The sequence below is a fragment of the Lates calcarifer genome, unplaced genomic scaffold (assembly GCF_001640805.2).
Source record: "Lates calcarifer isolate ASB-BC8 unplaced genomic scaffold, TLL_Latcal_v3 _unitig_1815_quiver_853, whole genome shotgun sequence".
In the NCBI taxonomy this organism is placed as follows: Eukaryota; Metazoa; Chordata; class Actinopteri; family Centropomidae; genus Lates; species Lates calcarifer.
Window position 1 is genome coordinate 6,382 of NW_026115774.1, and position 17,072 is coordinate 23,453.

At 44.7% G+C, this 17,072-nt stretch overlaps 1 protein-coding gene and 1 long non-coding RNA gene across 2 annotated transcripts; both read right to left on the bottom strand.

Moving 5' to 3' along the window:
* Positions 1–4,585: 4,585 nt before the first annotated feature.
* LOC127139599 (uncharacterized) lies at positions 4,586–8,616 on the bottom strand. The gene is made up of 2 exons (XR_007809851.1): positions 8,544–8,616; positions 4,586–8,424 (listed from the first exon to the last, which is right to left on the bottom strand). It is a non-coding gene; the product is annotated as an uncharacterized LOC127139599 (long non-coding RNA).
* Positions 8,617–8,919: 303 nt separating this feature from the next.
* On the bottom strand, positions 8,920–16,453 carry LOC108890812 (scavenger receptor cysteine-rich type 1 protein M160-like; the record flags this gene model as incomplete). Its single annotated transcript, XM_051067601.1, has 12 exons — positions 8,920–9,376; positions 9,868–10,315; positions 10,690–10,971; positions 11,066–11,380; positions 11,755–12,036; positions 12,131–12,445; positions 13,421–13,487; positions 13,762–13,940; positions 14,670–14,951; positions 15,046–15,360; positions 15,735–16,016; positions 16,111–16,453. Coding segments are annotated over 12 exons (3,567 nt in total), but the record flags the coding sequence as incomplete, so codon positions are not given.
* Between the last annotated feature and the right edge of the window lie 619 nt (positions 16,454–17,072).

Sequence of the window (17,072 nt, forward strand, 5' to 3'; positions counted from 1 at the left end):
GTGATTTTTCTACCTTCAACAGGCCCACTGGTTTCAGTTCATTTTGGTATGCAGTTACAATCAACTCACAGAGGCTTGAAACTTAATCAATGTAGATACTGCATCATAATGAAACACACATCCATACTGGCTTTCTACAAAGTTACTTAATTTTGAAGTTTGTGTTAAAATGGCAGAGTGATCTGTGAATCCTCCCTGGTGACTGTGAACTCAACAGGGAATGCAAATAATTAATGAACATTAATGTTATCAAAATGTGTCTTAATTTGACAGTTAGTTATATTGAATGGAATCTGAAAACGTTTCAGTTCAGTTTTAGTCACATAACAGCACATAAATGCAACATTTTTATGTGTAAAACTGAGATGGGGGCTATCATTAGAAAACATAGAAAGCAGTACTCAGTAAGCAAAAGCAGTTCACAAAGACGTATCTCTGCAAAGCACAGACAGTAAATATGGTGAGGAGAGCTCTTAAAAGAGAGGGGGCAGTGCTGCTACTAACACCAGCCTCTAAACCAGCAGACAGCAGCTGCTGCTGTAGCTGTAACACATGACAAATGATACAATCTACAATACAGTGTTTTACTGCCATGAATGGCTCCTGTTTCAGTCAGGGTCACTTAAATCACATCTGACAAACTGTAACACCACTAAAATTAACCTCTAACAAATCCACCTCTGTAAGACCTGAGCAGGTTCTGCTGGTCCCCCTAAAACAACCAGTGTGAAACCAACAACAACAAAAACAACAGACCATAGAGGCACTTTATCCAGCTCCATGTCTCACCACAGAAACATGAACCTGATGAAATCTTCACTGAGGAGGAAAGAGGAACCTCTGCGCTCCACAGAAACAAACAGCAACAAAATCAAAGTGTGGTACCTTCGTTCTGAGTTGTGAGTCCTGCAGGTGTTCCCAGTCTCTGGTCCCAGGTGAGGAACAGCTGTGTGGTTTCTCCCTCGTAGTCCGTTGACTTATAAATCCTCAGAGTTTCCACGTCGAAAAACAGTGAACTAAAACCTGGAGCATGAACTGGTTTTGCTACACAGAGGCTAAAAGTCCACTTACTTTGCTAATGACTGCTAATAAAATACACTCAGTAAACTGAAGAGCTAGCTGAGCTAGCTGAGCTAGCTAAAACACATACACACTGTTTGCACAAAGTTCACACACTTCTCCGTCCCGACTCAGTCAAGACTCCAAAATTCTATTCACACACTCACTTCCTGTTTCTCTGTTCCCTCGACCAGTAATGCTCTTATTCTGAAATAGCACTTCCTCTTACAGTTATGAGCGCTTCACAATAAAACAGAATATTTATAACTTTACATCTGAACCTGAACCAACTTGTTAAACCTTGTGACACAGACAGGTCCTTTCTCACCTGGTTAATGAGACATTATGGAGGCACTGACTGTACACGTCCATCATTCACTGAAATTAGTTTCAGTAAAGACATCATACATGTGGACGAGTGTTTTGGCAGGTGCAGCACTGAATTATCAGGAAGGTGTATCACCTGAACATCATGATTTCAGCTGGTTTTCTTCCACATGTAGAAGCATGAACAGAGCCTTTGACCTACATGGGAAGGGGTTTAACTTTGTCCTGTTTGAAGTCTGCAATCCTGAACCCTCAGAGATACCGAGCTTTCCTTCATTATTTACAGTGTACAGCCTGTGAACACCGTGAAGCACAGCGGCTACGAGAGGTTTGATTCAAGTCCCGTCACCCGTCTCCCAATCCTCTGAAGAATCTTTCATTATAAGTGCAGACACTTCCTCAGGCATTCCAGGCACAGCATGTGTTGGTTCAAACATCAGGCTGAGGAGTTATCAAAGATCTTCAGTTCACTTTGGGTCACTGTGCCCTCATAGACTCTCTTCCTGTTATATTGGCAGTCAGTGCAGCTCACCAGCCCTTCCCATCTCATCACCAACATCTCCTCTCCTCTCCTCCCTCTCTCTTTTCTCTTCCTCTAGGTTTTTTTCATCGCCTACAGTACTCTAACTCCCTCCTTGTCTTTGTCTCTCTTTGCCTCCTTGGAGTCTTTGATTCACTGTGGCCATGACTGCTGGTCCTTCTCTGCAGCTCCTGTAGCTAACACCCTCCCACCACCAACCTATATCCATGTATCTCTATACTCTCTCGCTAATCTAATTGGTCTCGCTTCCTTTCATAACCAGTGCGCTGTTCATCTCAGGGCATCCTGAATGGTTTCTCCTTTTCTCTCGAGCTGTGTTTTTCTGCATCACATCTCTCTCCATTACACTGTTTACACTCTAGATGATTTAGGGCTTTTGTGTATCGTGCTCACACAGCCACAGAAATTAATGTGTAACCCTTCCAAAGCACTGATGGGTTTACAATCACAGGGAGTGTTAAGCTGCTTTTGAACACTTGAAGTTTGTGACAGAAAATAGATTCTAAGTATGACAGTCATGACTGCAGGACATTTTCTCTTTTCCCCCTCTGGTTTGGACTCAGTCCTGGAGCAGACAGGAGACAAGCAACACAACACACAGCAACACAGCCGTGAGCTTTCAGCTATGGTTAGCAGAAGGCTAACTGTTAGCAACATTCAACACAGCCACTCATCGCCTGCTTTCATGGTAAATCTGCCTGCACAACCAAACCAACCACTACAACACATGTACATATTACAGCCTGTTATTGAAGTACAGCAAGTTCTGCCCAGTTCTTCAGAGGTAAGAGGAAGAAGGAGTCCCATGGCCTCCACTGAGTCCTGACCTCAAAGAAACCTGGAACAACCAACCTGCCAAGTACCATGAAAACTGAGAGGCAAAGAGTCAGACCAAATACTGATGAGGTTTTCATTATGCTTTGTTTGACGTTCATTGATAAATAAAAACCTTTGATGGTTGTATTTGTAAAAGTTCTGTATATTAAGGTGTGAGAGCTGGCTTCCTGTTTGGAACTCTGCTGTGAAGGGTTTGTCCTGAGTGGCTTCCTGTCCTCAGGCAAACGTTCGTTCCATTTTGTTTTTGACCGATTAACTTTTGCTTCTTCTTCTTCTTCCTCACACACACACACAGGTACAGGTACAGGTGCTGCCTCCTCAGAGGTTCAGGTTTTTGACGCAACAGGTGAGTCATGCTTATTATATAGTACCCACAGCAACAGCTGAGGAGGGAGGAGCACTCTGAGGTTCAGATTCTACAAACAGCTGATCTGAAGACTGTGAACATTTCATTGGCTCAGGGAGAACTCAGTGGATGGAGCCAAAGAGGCAGGTGGATGGTAGGTGAGTGATGGTGATAGAGAGCAGTTCACCTTCATGTAACTGTCAGTGCACTGTTCATTCAAACGATGAAAATAGTCACGGAAACTTCAATGATGATGATAATGATGATGATGACGATGATGATGACTTTGTACTTTAGAAGTTACAGATAAAACCAAATGTTTGTAGTGTCGCCAATGAAACTCTACATCTACCATCCATTTTTATGTTTCCATTCATAAACTGCTTGTTTTGCGGTTTGCTTTCCCTGGGGGAACTCCCTTTAATCCCACACGTTCTCCTCAGTGATAAATACCAACAGTAGTTTAACTTCTCTTCCCCCTCCTGAACAATTTATGACCTCCATGATTATTTCCCAACAACAGCAGCTTTTGAAAGCCAGACAACAACCAACAGGGACTGTTGTGAAATTCATTTACAGAAGTGTCAGTGTGTATTATCCCTGTAGTGTTATTGGATTCATTTAGAGAAGGAGTTCAGGCTCTCTCAGTAAATGTACAGAGTTTGAAGATAAAGAGAATTTCAACCAAACATCACAAGTAGTTTCATCTCAGCCTCAGAGTGTGTTTTATTCTAATAAGGGATTTATTAGAGCGAGTGGATGCCTGCTGAACATGTGGAGAGGAAACTGTTTGTCACCAGGTTTGTCAGTTTTATAAGATGAACATTCAGGGACCAAGAAAAATCATTGAATGCAGCCTGACATCATTAAATAGAAGTCTGATGGAGCAACAAGCTCAGTGATCACAGATGTTAGAAACAACCCACCAACCTCACAGCCTGACCTCCTACTTTCCACAATTATACACACTTGTGCTTTTGAAGTGAGGTGTTAAGAGTGACCTACAGGCAGTGCTAACCTCTACGTTTTACCTCACGTAAAATATAAAAACATTCTTATGGCTTGGCCTCTTCTGTACCTGTATTGTATGAAATGTACATCCTGTGTCTTAATATGTGATCACTGAGCAGCATTCTGAATCTGAGCAGGCGATCACACAGTTCATTATATGATACTGATTCAATCATCCAATTCATAGACCCATAGTTACATTCACAACTCTCACATTCAGCACTCGTTATGAACACTGCATTCTGCTGCATTTCAAGACAAAAATAAGAGCTGAGTGTGTTTACATTCATCAGACTGTGACCTACATCTTCATGTCAGAGACACACAAGCCCACTGCTCACCAACTTATTGACTGTCTGAGAACGTCACGACATCAACCTTTGTGTCGTCATCATACAGGAGGAGAGTGTGGTGTGGACTCAGGCTGAGAAGCATTAACATGGAGGGTAAAGAAAGGCAGCAAATTAGTTTTAAAGAAAGACTTTATTTTGATTTGACCTTCCTCTTCTCCGCATCACAACAAAATCTCAAAGTACAGCTGAGCTCATTCAAGGGCAGACAACACTCAGGTTTTTAAAAAACTGCTCTACATCTCCTCTGCCACCGTTTCCTTGAAGTCTCATGCTTTGACAACAAGATAGTGCACATTTGAAACTCCCTTTAAAAAAGCTGGGGGGAGCGTAAAAACTACACTCAGCTTTGTGTTGGTTATCTCTCACTGTGTGACGCTCTCCTCTTTAATTGTTCTAAGTGTAAAGAGTCAATGTGCTAAAGGACGAATAGAGTGTATACAGTGAGAACAGACTGGATCATTTCCTCCAACTGTTCCATTCATACCTCACCTACTTCACACCAGCCCTGACATATTTTCCAGGCTCTGCCTCCAAACTGACAATACATGATTGATATAATCAAACAGCCTGTCACTGTTAATCATGTGTTTATTTCTAGGATCAATGTGACAAATCAGGTCTGTCTATAAGAGAAAGGCCTCTGTGCTCTGAGGCTCTCTCACCAAACCAACACTGCCACCTGCTGGTCACCTCCTGCAAATACCCAGACTCAGAGTTGAAATGCAAGAAATATAAATTATACAACACTGTAATACCTTTAGCCACAAAGTGTTAAGGATGGCCATGTTGCACGTTTTATAGAGACAATCCTCTCTCATAAATACACTGATTAACATTTGGATCACAGATAATCTTCATCTGGGTGTCAGATGGGTGAAAGGCTCAGCAGCTCTACAGAATGTCAATGTGCAGCAGGCTGCAGGCTGCAGGCAGCCACAGGGGAGTTTAGGAGGCTGCATGTGTGCAAGTCAACAGGGGGTCAGTCTGAGTGTAGGGCCTCTGCAGCTGCATGCAAACATCACACATTTGGAGTAAGTGTCATGAAGAGGTAAATGAATAATATGAATAATGAATAATACAGCTGCCTGACAGGAAATTAATGAACGACAGGAACGCACTCCAGCTTCTGCATTACATATTCATCTGAGGCAACTTAACACCTCTCTGATTCTATCACTCCCTTTCTTCTAGCACCTCTCAGGTTTTAAGTGAATATACTGTATATATGTGCACTGTATACCCACTGCTGTATATGCCAAAGCCCTTTGAGGTCAACCAAACACATGCTTGTTGAGAATTATTAGAGAGCAGGCAGCTGAGGAAATAGAAAACAGTGATAAAAAAGAAAATAAGAGGAAGAGGAAGAGAGAAAGTGTGGGAGAGAATGAGCAGCAGCAGAGGCAGTCGAGCTCCCCAGGAATTATTGAGAAGCGTCTGTTGGTTTGTGCCTGCATCCTAAATAATGGATGAGATCCTCCAATGAGATAAAAACCAAAATTCCATGCTGTTACAAGGACATAGACTGCTGTGAATATTAACTACTCCTGTGTGCTTTCATTTGGTTTAGTGTGTGATCATACAGGGCCCTCCTCGCCATCCGAGTGCCAGGCGCTCATACAGTTGTGTATATCATCACCTGCCTGGTGTAAGGGATCTCCTGCACTCTAATGAGCTGGCTGCTGCTCCTGCTGTCACATAATAAGATGCTTTCATTCTTCATTCTTCTCTATTCTAATATAAACCATACTGTTATCATATTCTCTGCTTGATAACCAATGCCTACTTATTTACATAGAAAGTAATAGAAAGTAAGGAATATGTGGTACTGGTGAGAGTTTGCCAGAACACCAGAATCTGGTAGTTGGAGATCAAAACAAGAGGAACCACATCCTCTGTAACTGACCACGTATTCTTCTATCAGTATATTTTAAAAAATGATAACATATAAAACAGATCTAAGGTCACTATATGTCACATCAGATCAACGTTTTGGATGCATTACGTCTGTTATAACCCACAGGAAGGAGAAAGAGAGACAGAGAGGTTTACAGAGAGAGGAACAGCAGTCTGTCACTGAGAACTGTGAAGTCACAGATCATCTGGTGTAGTTTATGATCTGTCCACTAGATGGTACACATTATCCATCACCATCTACAGTGAGATACTGAGCAGAGGAATGAAGTGGAGTTTGGGTTTGAATATTCTAATCAGTCTTCTTTTACTCAAACTGGTAAAACTAACATGAGTGTCACAACTTTGTCTGTCTTTTCTTCTCTCTCTTCAATTCAAATTTGCAAGTCTGAACAGAGTTAGTATATTATCCCTGTTTTTTCTCAGATTTTTGTTTTGGTCCTAGAGCAAGTCAAATTCTTACTGTTAAGTATTGGTTTGGTGACAAACTTAATTCCTCTGTACTATATAGGCAGCAAGAACTGTTGCTCTGTTTCTGTCTCAGAAGTCACGTCTTCCTGACCTCAAACTTCCAGTCTGATGCACTGTGATGTCACAAGGTTACTTGTATCTCATTAAAAGGTCTGCCGCTCTGACATCTCCCCTCATTCCATACCCCAAAACTTTGAGTTTGTTGCTTGAAGACTTTTCCTCTGACTGTTCTGGCCTCGACCTGAGTCTTCAGTCTCTTGGGAGAAGCAGAAATGTGATCAGTCTCCTGTTCCTCTCCCGCTCCCACTCTCAATTATTTCATCAGTTTTAATGTAGAGTGACGTCCACACACCTGCAGTGCTGCTTTATTCCAGCAGGTGGCAGCAGACAGACCACAGCCTGGACTCCAATCTGTTTTAAACTGATCATTTACCCTGGTGTTTTGGGATTCAAGTCCAGCACACCAAGATTTTTCAGAGGGGGAGAATTTTTGACCAGTGGAGGGCAGTGACCACTCAGGATCATTTCAGTCAGCGTAGAAAGTTCATCAATACAAAATAAACATTAAAGCACAAACAGCATCAGAATAGATCCACACCAAAACTACCAGCCTGGACTGTTGACTCAAGGCAGGTGGGTCCATGGATTTATGCTGTTGACTCCAGATGTTACAAAAGGCCAACACAATGTTGGATATACCATTTTTTCTAGCTACCATGATCAATGGGTTAAGAATGCTAACAATGATATCAGCTATGCCACACTACAACAGAAAGTGCGCAGACACACAAAAACACTTAACATCCATAAACATGGATCTGTAAGAGTCCAATCTCTGCTGTTTATTACAGTTCTTTCCATGTTACTTTTCATGATAAAGGTAACAGTCAAATATTAAATGCAGAGATGAGGTGTTGCATAGAATGAACCCATTGTCATTCTGGGGTTTTTGACTGTTCCTATGTCGGCCTTGTGTTCATTAGAGCTGATCTTCTGTTTGACCTTTGAACTGGTTGTATATTCCTTGATGTCCTAATAGATGGTCTGAAGTTAGAAAGAAAGGCTCTTCTTTATCTACTGTCTATCACTGGATGGCTGATGGGAAAGCAGGACTGGATGGGAGTTTAGGTTATAATTCTTTATGACATAACTTTAAACCTAATGCAGTCTGTGGTACATGTCCGTTTATATCTCCCTCCACTATGAACTCTTTCATAGTTACTGATACTGTTACTGAGGTTTGATGTCGCTACAGTGTTCAGTGTAGAGAGGAAGAGATCATCTGGACTGACCTGAGTATCATGAAAATCATTCTGTGAAGAAACAAAGCTTATTTTCCTCCATAGTTTGTCCTGCAGGGGTTTCAGTGATACCCTACAGGCAACACTTGAGTAAAAATGTCAGATCCTTGACTGAGTGAATGGACAGTTGAATGACAGCTGAGAAATCCATCAGGATGGGAGATGAGCTCCTTAGAGGTCCTACTCTGCTGCCTGGACTCCTTCAGCTCTGGACAGAACATCCAGCTCCATGTTCTCCTGTGGGCCTGGCTTCTGCCCCCTGGTGGCCTGGAGAGACATGGCAGCACACAGATCTGAGTTACAGCTTCATCATGTCTTCAGTTCAACATACACAAGCTGAGTGCTTCATGTCAGACAGTCCTCTGGTCAACAAAGATGATCGGTACCTTCCAGATGAAATAGATGACAGCGTTCACCGACAGCAGACTCAGCAGCAGGACGACCAGTCTGATGATAAGAGCTGTTGGATCTGATGAAACGCATTCAGTCGTCACATTAGATCACATGACATCATGAGTACAACAGCTCCCATTAAACAGAAACTTCAGTGACGCTGAATCCTCCAAAGTCTCTGAAGTGATTTTAACATGTAGCTGTTTGATTCAGTTCTTAGAGAATGAGGTCGTCTGATCTGTTTACTGATGATGTTGGACAGACACATTTATATAAAGCTGGTTTGAAGGAATGAATTAAAGCCTGAATTAAATGTTATTTATTTCTTAATAACATCAACAAACATCTTTAAATTGGACTCATCTAATTTTACTTCAGGTCCCATAATTCCATGTGTCGGACCTGGTGTCTGAGCTGGACTCTGTGCTTCAGCTCACCTGAGACAGTGAGGGACAGCCGACGGCTCTCAGAGGAGAAGTTATGAGAAAACACATAGACGTGATAAACACAGGTGTAGTCTCCTTGGTGGGCGGGCTCTGCAGCAGGAAACAGGAAGTGGGCAGAGTGATTGACAGCTGACAGGGTGTAGTTGTGCGTTGTGTTGGAGGAGGTGAAGGTGAGCTGGAAGAAGCCTCCTGGGTACTGTGGCTGGATGGAGCAGCTGATGGTGAAGTTGAAGCCCCTGAACACACCTGAATACCCCTGCTGCTGGGCCTTGGAGACCCCGTCCATGGAGGAGGACAGTGAGATGACTGGCTGAACCAGCAGGTCTGTAAACAGAGAGATGATTGGCTGAACCTCCTGCTGTGGAAAGCTGTCTGTCACACTGGGGTAGATCAGCTACAGCTGGGGCAACTAAACTCTGACACCTCCTTCCTGTGGGGAGCTGTGGGTGGTGCTGAACTGATTTAGTTATTGTTTGTAAAGTGGGTGTGAGTGAACCACAGCAGGTCACTTAAAGCAGCAGATTCTCACATTTTTCAAGCAGTGACCCTCCAGAAACAAGCTAACATCTCTAACATTTAGGACACTGTTGTCCTACACTGGCAGTTCAGAAATATTAATCACTGATGGACTTACCTGAGCAGATGACTTCCAGGATGAAGAAAGATGAATGTGAAGATAAACACTCCCTCAGGGTAGATCCAGACTGAACACAGTCAAAGCTGATCCACCACACAGACCCATCAATGGATTCCTTTCCTGTTGAAACAGCAGAGCCACAGTCCAGCTCTCTACAGACTACAGCTGCTGCCTTCAGGGTCCAGTCATAGACACCCGCTGGTCTCCACTCTCCTAGTTTCACCTGCAGTGTACCTGCACAGCGACTGGCTCGTCCCACCAACCTGACAGGCTCTGAACACAAAGAAGAGAGTCATCAGTAAAACAAGTAAAGTGAGTTTGATTAGAACAGAAATGAAGCAAATCAAAGCTGCAGCTCCACTTCTACCTGAGCAGGTGAGTCCAACAGCTTTACCAGGTGAGCAGGTGGTTCTAGCTGAGCCTGAGCTTCTACAGTCCAGGAGAGCAGACTCTTGGCCTCCACACTGGAACTCTTTGGTCCACATTGGAGCCTCCACTTCTCCATAGAGCGCCCCCTGGAGGACTGAAGGAGCCCCACAGCCAAGCTCCCTACAGACCACCTCTGCATCCTGCAGGTCAAAGTCAGCTTCACACACTGAGGACCACCACTGGTTAGACTGGTGAGTCTTCACCTCCAGTCTGCCTGAACACAGACTGGTCCCATTCACCAGCCTGACAGAGTCTGCAGACAGACAGAGAGAGAAATAATCTAAAATCTAAAAATGACCACTATTTACCATAATATAAACATTTAAATATTTAGCATGTGTCCAAAAATGAGTTCCCTCTCTGTTGCCTCCACAAACCCTAAAGCAACTTACGATCCAGGTCTTGAGTCACTCTATAAAGACTTAAGTAAAACAACAATCTGGACTTCAACATCTTCAAAAATTCAACATCTACATTTATGGACGCTAACTTTCCTCTTACTGCTAAACTACACAGCCATCCTTGACCCAAAGTAAAATTTGAGTTTCAGGTTTTCTTTATTTGCACATTGAGGAAGTCTGGAACTGTAAACATTTCTGACGCAGGAGACATCACTGATGGACTTACCTGAACAGATGATTTCCAGGATGGTGGAAGAGGAACGTGATGATGAACAATCCTTCAGAGCATATCCAGACTGAACACAGTCAGAGCTGATACTCCATGCAGACCTCTCTGAGGACTTCTTTCTGCTTCTATATGAAACAGCAGTTCCACAGTCCAGCTCTCTACAGACTACAGCTGCATCCTTCAGGTTCCAGTCAGAGTCATCCACTGGTCTCCACTCTCCTCGTTTCACCTGCAGTGTACCTGCACAGCGACTGGCTCCTCCCACCAACCTGACAGGCTCTGAACACAAAGAAGAGAGTCATCAGTAAAACAAGTAAAGTGAGTTTGATTAGAACAGAAATGAAGCAAATCAAAGCTGCAGCTCCACTTCTACCTGAGCAGGTGAGTCCAACAGCTTTACCAGGTGAGCAGGTGGTTCTAGCTGAGCCTGAGCTTCTACAGTCCAGGAGAGCAGACTCTTGGCCTCCACACTGGAACTCTTTGGTCCACACTGGAGCCTCCACTTCTCCATAGAGCGCCCCCTGGAGGACTGAAGGAGCCCCACAGCCAAGCTCCCTACAGACCACCTCTGCATCCTGCAGGTCAAAGTCAGCTTCACACACTGAGGACCACCACTGGTTAGACTGGTGAGTCTTCACCTCCAGTCTGCCTGAACACAGACTGGTCCCATTCACCAGCCTGACAGAGTCTGCAGACAGACAGAGAGAGAAATAATCTAAAATCTAAAAATGACCATTATTTACCATAATATAAACATTTAAATATTTAGCATGTGTCCAAAAATGAGTTCCCTCTCTGTTGCCTCCACAAACCCTAAAGCAACTTACGATCCAGGTCTTGAGTCGCTCTATAAAGACTTAAGTAAAACAACAATCTGGACTTCAACATCTTCAAAAATTCAACATCTACATTTATGGACGCTAACTTTCCTCTTACTGCTAAACTACACAGCCATCCTTGACCCAAAGTAAAATTTGAGTTTCAGGTTTTCTTTATTTGCACATTGAGGAAGTCTGGAACTGTAAACATTTCTGACGCAGGAGACATCACTGATGGACTTACCTGAACAGATGATTTCCAGGATGGAGGAAGAGGAACTAGATGATGAACAATCCTTCAGAGCATATCCAGATTGAACACAGCGAGGGCTCATCCTCCATACAGACCTCTCTGAGGACTCCTTTCTGCTTCTATATGAAACAGCAGTTCCACAGTCCAGCTGTCTACAGACTACAGCTGCGTCCTTCAGGGTCCAGTCAGAGTCAGCCACTGGTCTCCACTCTCCTAGTTTCATCTCCAGTGTACCTGCACAGCGACTGGCTCGTCCCACCAACCTGAATGGCTCTGAACATAAAGAAGAGAGTCATCAGTAAAACAAGTAAAGTGAGTTTGATTAGAACAGAAATGAAGCAAATCAAAGCTGCAGCTCCACTTCTACCTGAGCAGGTGAGTCCAACAGCTTTACCAGGTGAGCAGGTGGTTCTAGCTGAGCCTGAGCTTCTACAGTCCAGGAGAGCAGACTCTTGGCCTCCACACTGGAACTCTTTGGTCCACATTGGAGCCTCCACTTCTCCATAGAGCGCCCCCTGGAGGACTGAAGGAGCCCCACAGCCAAGCTCCCTACAGACCACCTCTGCATCCTGCAGGTCAAAGTCAGCTTTACACACTGAGGACCACCACTGGTTAGACTGGTGAGTCTTCACCTCCAGTCTGCCTGAACACAGACTGGTCCCATTCACCAGCCTGACAGAGTCTGCAGACAGACAGACAGACAGAGAGAGGGAGAGAGAGAGAAAGAAAGAGAATTTAGAATTTAAAAAGAACCATCATTTACCATTATGTAAACCTTTAAATCATGAGCACATTTTCAAATATTAGTTCCTTCTCTGGTGCCTCCACAACCCTAAAAGCAACTTACAGTCCAGGTCTTCAATCATGCTATAAAGACTGAAATCAACCAACAATCTGGACTTCAATAATTTCACAAATAAATTTTTAACAAAAGCATTAAATGGAGTGCAACACACACCAGCAGGGTAAGGTTAAGTAGTTTTAATGATAAATAATCCAGTCTGTTGTGGGGAATAGATGGGGGGGATGGCAAGGCATGGGGAATCCAGGGAACAACTGATGGCCTGGTGAATGAGGAGGACAGAGCACAGCAATGGTGCGACCACAGTGTGAAGCGATTGGAAAGCCAGGATTCTTATACCTAGCTGGATACTTGGTAATGGAAAGCAGGTTTGCCAGGGCCGGAGCTGATACACCTCTGATACAGAGCACACACACACACAGCTACATGGGAGGAGATACCAGGGAAAACAGACATCCATCCATTTTCTTCCGCTTATCTGGGATCAGGTTGTGGTGGCAGCAAGCTATTCCAGACGTCCCTCTCCCCAGCGACACTTTCCAGCTCCTCCTGGGGGATCCCAAGGCATTCCCAGGCCAGATGAGATATGTAATCCCTTTAGCAAGTTCTGGGTATACCCCAAGGTCTCCTCCCAGTAGGATGTGCCCAGAAAACCTTCAAAGGGAGGCGCCCAAGAGGAATCCTACTCAAATGCTTGAACCACCTCAACTTGCTCCTTTCAATGTGAAGGAGCAGTAACTCTACTCCAAGCCTCTCCCAGATGTATTAACTCCTCACCCTATCTTTAAGGCTGAGCCCTGCCACCCTGCGGAGGAAACCCATTTCAGTCGCTTGTATCTGTGATCTCGTCTTTACCAAAGATGAAGGTCGGGACGTAGATCGACTGGTAAATAGAGAGCTTTGCCCGCTTGCTCAGCTTCCTCTTCACCACAACAGTCCGGCACAATGTTCACATTAATGCTGATGCTGCGCCAATTCGCCTGTCAATCTCTTGGCCCCCAGCTAAAAGTCCTTCTCCAAAGCCTCCCCAAACTCCTCCCACACGCAAGTTTTTGCTTCCGCGACTGCAGGAGCTGCAGACCTCCTGGCTGGTACCTGTCTGCTGCCTCAGGAGACTCCTGGGCCAACCAAGCCCAAAAGGCCTCCTTTACCACTGGTGTCCACCAGCGTGTTCTGAGGTTGCCGCCTCAACAGACCCCAATGACCTTCTGCCCACAGTTCCCAGCTGTCACCTCCACAATGGAGGCCTTGAACATAGTCCATTTGGACTCTATGTCCCCGACCTCACCCGGGATGTGTGAAAAGTGCTTCCAGAGGTGGGAGTTGAAGATTTCATGGACAGGGTCCTCTGCCAGATGTTCCCAGTTCACCCTCACTACACGTTTGGGTTTACCAGATCTGTCCGGCAGCCTTCACTGCCACCTGATCCAACTCACCACCAGATGGTGATCAGCTGACAGCTCTGCCCCTCTCTTCACCCTAGTGTCCAAAACATGCAGCTGCAGATCTGATTATACAATCACAAAATCGGTCATCCATTTTAAGCCTAAGGTGTTCTGGTACCAAGCACACTTACCAACACCCTTATGCTCAAACATGGTATTTGTTATAGCCAATCGGTGCCTAGCACAGGAGTCCAAGAACAATGCACCACTCATGTTCAGATCAAGGAGGCCATTCCTCCCAATCACACCCCTCCAGGTTTCTCCATCGTTGCCCATGAGTGCATTGAAGTCGCTCGGTAGAACTATAGAGTCCTCCCCTTAGTGACCTGCAGTCACATAGAGGTGGCCAGATAGCCAACACTAAGCACAGGAAACACTGGGAAATCTCCAGGTCACATAGGGAGCTGTGACACATCATCGTCCTAAAGTAACAAGGATGTTTCAGGTTTTCTTTATTTGCACATTGAGGAAATCACATTCACAGGAGGTATGACATTAGCACAGTCTGTAAGGTCTGATGGTTGACAACAGTGCATTTGAAACATTAATATCCACATATGTTGCTGAGCAGATCGCTGTGTCTCAGCATCTTCTACTAAATAAGAAGATCAAGTTATGAACTGAGAACATGTCACAGGTGACATCACTGATGGACTTACCTGAACAGGTGATTTCCAGGATGGAGGAAGAGGGACTAAAATATACACATCCCTTCAGGGCATGTCCAGACTGAACACAGCCAGAGTTGATCCTCCCTACAAACCTCTCCGAGGACTCCTTTCTGCTTCTATATGAAACAGCAGTTCCACAGTCCAGCTCTCTACAGACTACAGCTGCTGCCTTCAGGGTCCAGTCAGAGTCAGCCACTGGTCTCCAATCTCCTAGTTTCACCTGCAGTGTACCTGCACAGCGACTGGCTCCTCCCACCAACCTGACAGGCTCTGAACATAAAGAAGAGAGTCATCAGTAAAACAAGTAAAGTGAGTTTGATTAGAACAGAAATGAAGCAAATCAAAGCTGCAGCTCCACTTCTACCTGAGCAGGTGAGTCCAACAGCTTTACCAGGTGAGCAGGTGGTTCTAGCTGAGCCTGAGCTTCTACAGTCCAGGAGAGCAGACTCTTGGCCTCCACACTGGAACTCTTTGGTCCACATTGGAGCCTCCACTTCTCCATAGAGCGCCCCCTGGAGGACTGAAGGAGCCCCACAGCCAAGCTCCCTACAGACCACCTCTGCATCCTGCAGGTCAAAGTCAGCTTCACACACTGAGGACCACCACTGGTTAGACTGGTGAGTCTTCACCTCCAGTCTGCCTGAACACGGACTGGTCCCATTCACCAGCCTGACAGAGTCTGCAGACAGACAGAGAGAGAAATAATCTAAAATCTAAAAATGACCAGTATTTACCATAATATAAACATTTAAATATTTAGCATGTGTCCAAAAATGAGTTCCCTCTCTGTTGCCTCCACAAACCCTAAAGCAACTTACGATCCAGGTCTTGAGTCGCTCTATAAAGACTTAAGTAAAACAACAATCTGGACTTCAACATCTTCAAAAATTCAACATCTACATTTATGGACGCTAACTTTCCTCTTACTGCTAAACTACACAGCCATCCTTGACCCAAAGTAAAATTTGAGTTTCAGGTTTTCTTTATTTGCATATTGAGGAAGTCTGGAACTGTAAACATTTCTGACGCAGGAGACATCACTGATGGACTTACCTGAACAGATGATTTCCAGGATGGTGGAAGAGGAACGTGATGATGAACAATCCTTCAGAGCATATCCAGACTGAACACAGTCAGAGCTGATACTCCATGCAGACCTCCATGACAACTCCATTCTGCGTGCAGATGAAAGATAAGGTCCACAGTCCAGCTGTCTACAGAGCACAGCTGCTGCCTTCAGGGTCCAGTCATAGACACCCGCTGGTCTCCACTCTCCTTGTTTCATCTCCAGTGTACCTGCACAGCGACTGGCTCGTCCCACCAACCTGAATGGCTCTGAACACAAAGAAGAGAGTCATCAGTAAAACAAGTAAAGTGAGTTTGATTAGAACAGAAATGAAGCAAATCAAAGCTGCAGCTCCACTTCTACCTGAGCAGGTGAGTCCAACAGCTTTACCAGGTGAGCAGGTGGTTCTAGCTGAGCCTGAGCTTCTACAGTCCAGGAGAGCAGACTCTTGGCCTCCACACTGGAACTCTTTGGTCCACATTGGAGCCTCCACTTCTCCATAGAGCGCCCCCTGGAGGACTGAAGGAGCCCCACAGCCAAGCTCTCTACAGACCACCTCTGCATCCTGCAGGTCAAAGTCAGCTTCACACACTGAGGACCACCACTGGTTAGACTGGTGAGTCTTCACCTCCAGTCTGCCTGAACACAGACTGGTCCCATTCACCAGCCTGACAGAGTCTGCAGACAGACAGACAGACAGACAGACAGACAGACAGACAGAGAGAGAGAGAATTTAAAAATTTTAATTTAAAAAGATCCATCATTTACCATTATGTAAACCTTTAAATCATGAGCACATTTTCAAATATTAGTTCCTTCTCTGGTGCCTCCACAACCCTAAAAGCAACTTACAGTCCAGGTCTTCAATCATGCTATAAAGACTGAAATCAACCAACAATCTGGACTTCAATGATTTCACAAATAAAATTTTAACAAAAGCATTAAAAGATGCTACGCACACCAGCAGGGTAAAGTTAAGTAGTTTTAATGATAAATAATCCAGTCTGTTGTGGGGAATAGATGGGGGGGATGGCGAGGCATGGGGAATCCAGGGAACAACTGATGACCTGGTGAATGAGGAGGACAGAGCACGGCAATGGAGCAACCACAGTGTGTTATGGCAGAGGATGTGGAACAATCCGGCGTCAAGTGATTGGAAAGCCAGGATTCTTATACCAAGCTGGATGACAAATGGAAAACAGGTTTGCCAGGGCCGGAGCTGATACACCTCTGATATAGAGCACACACACACACACAGTTACATGGGAGGAGATACCAGGGAAAACAGACATCCATCCATTTTCTTCCGCTTATCTGGGATCAGG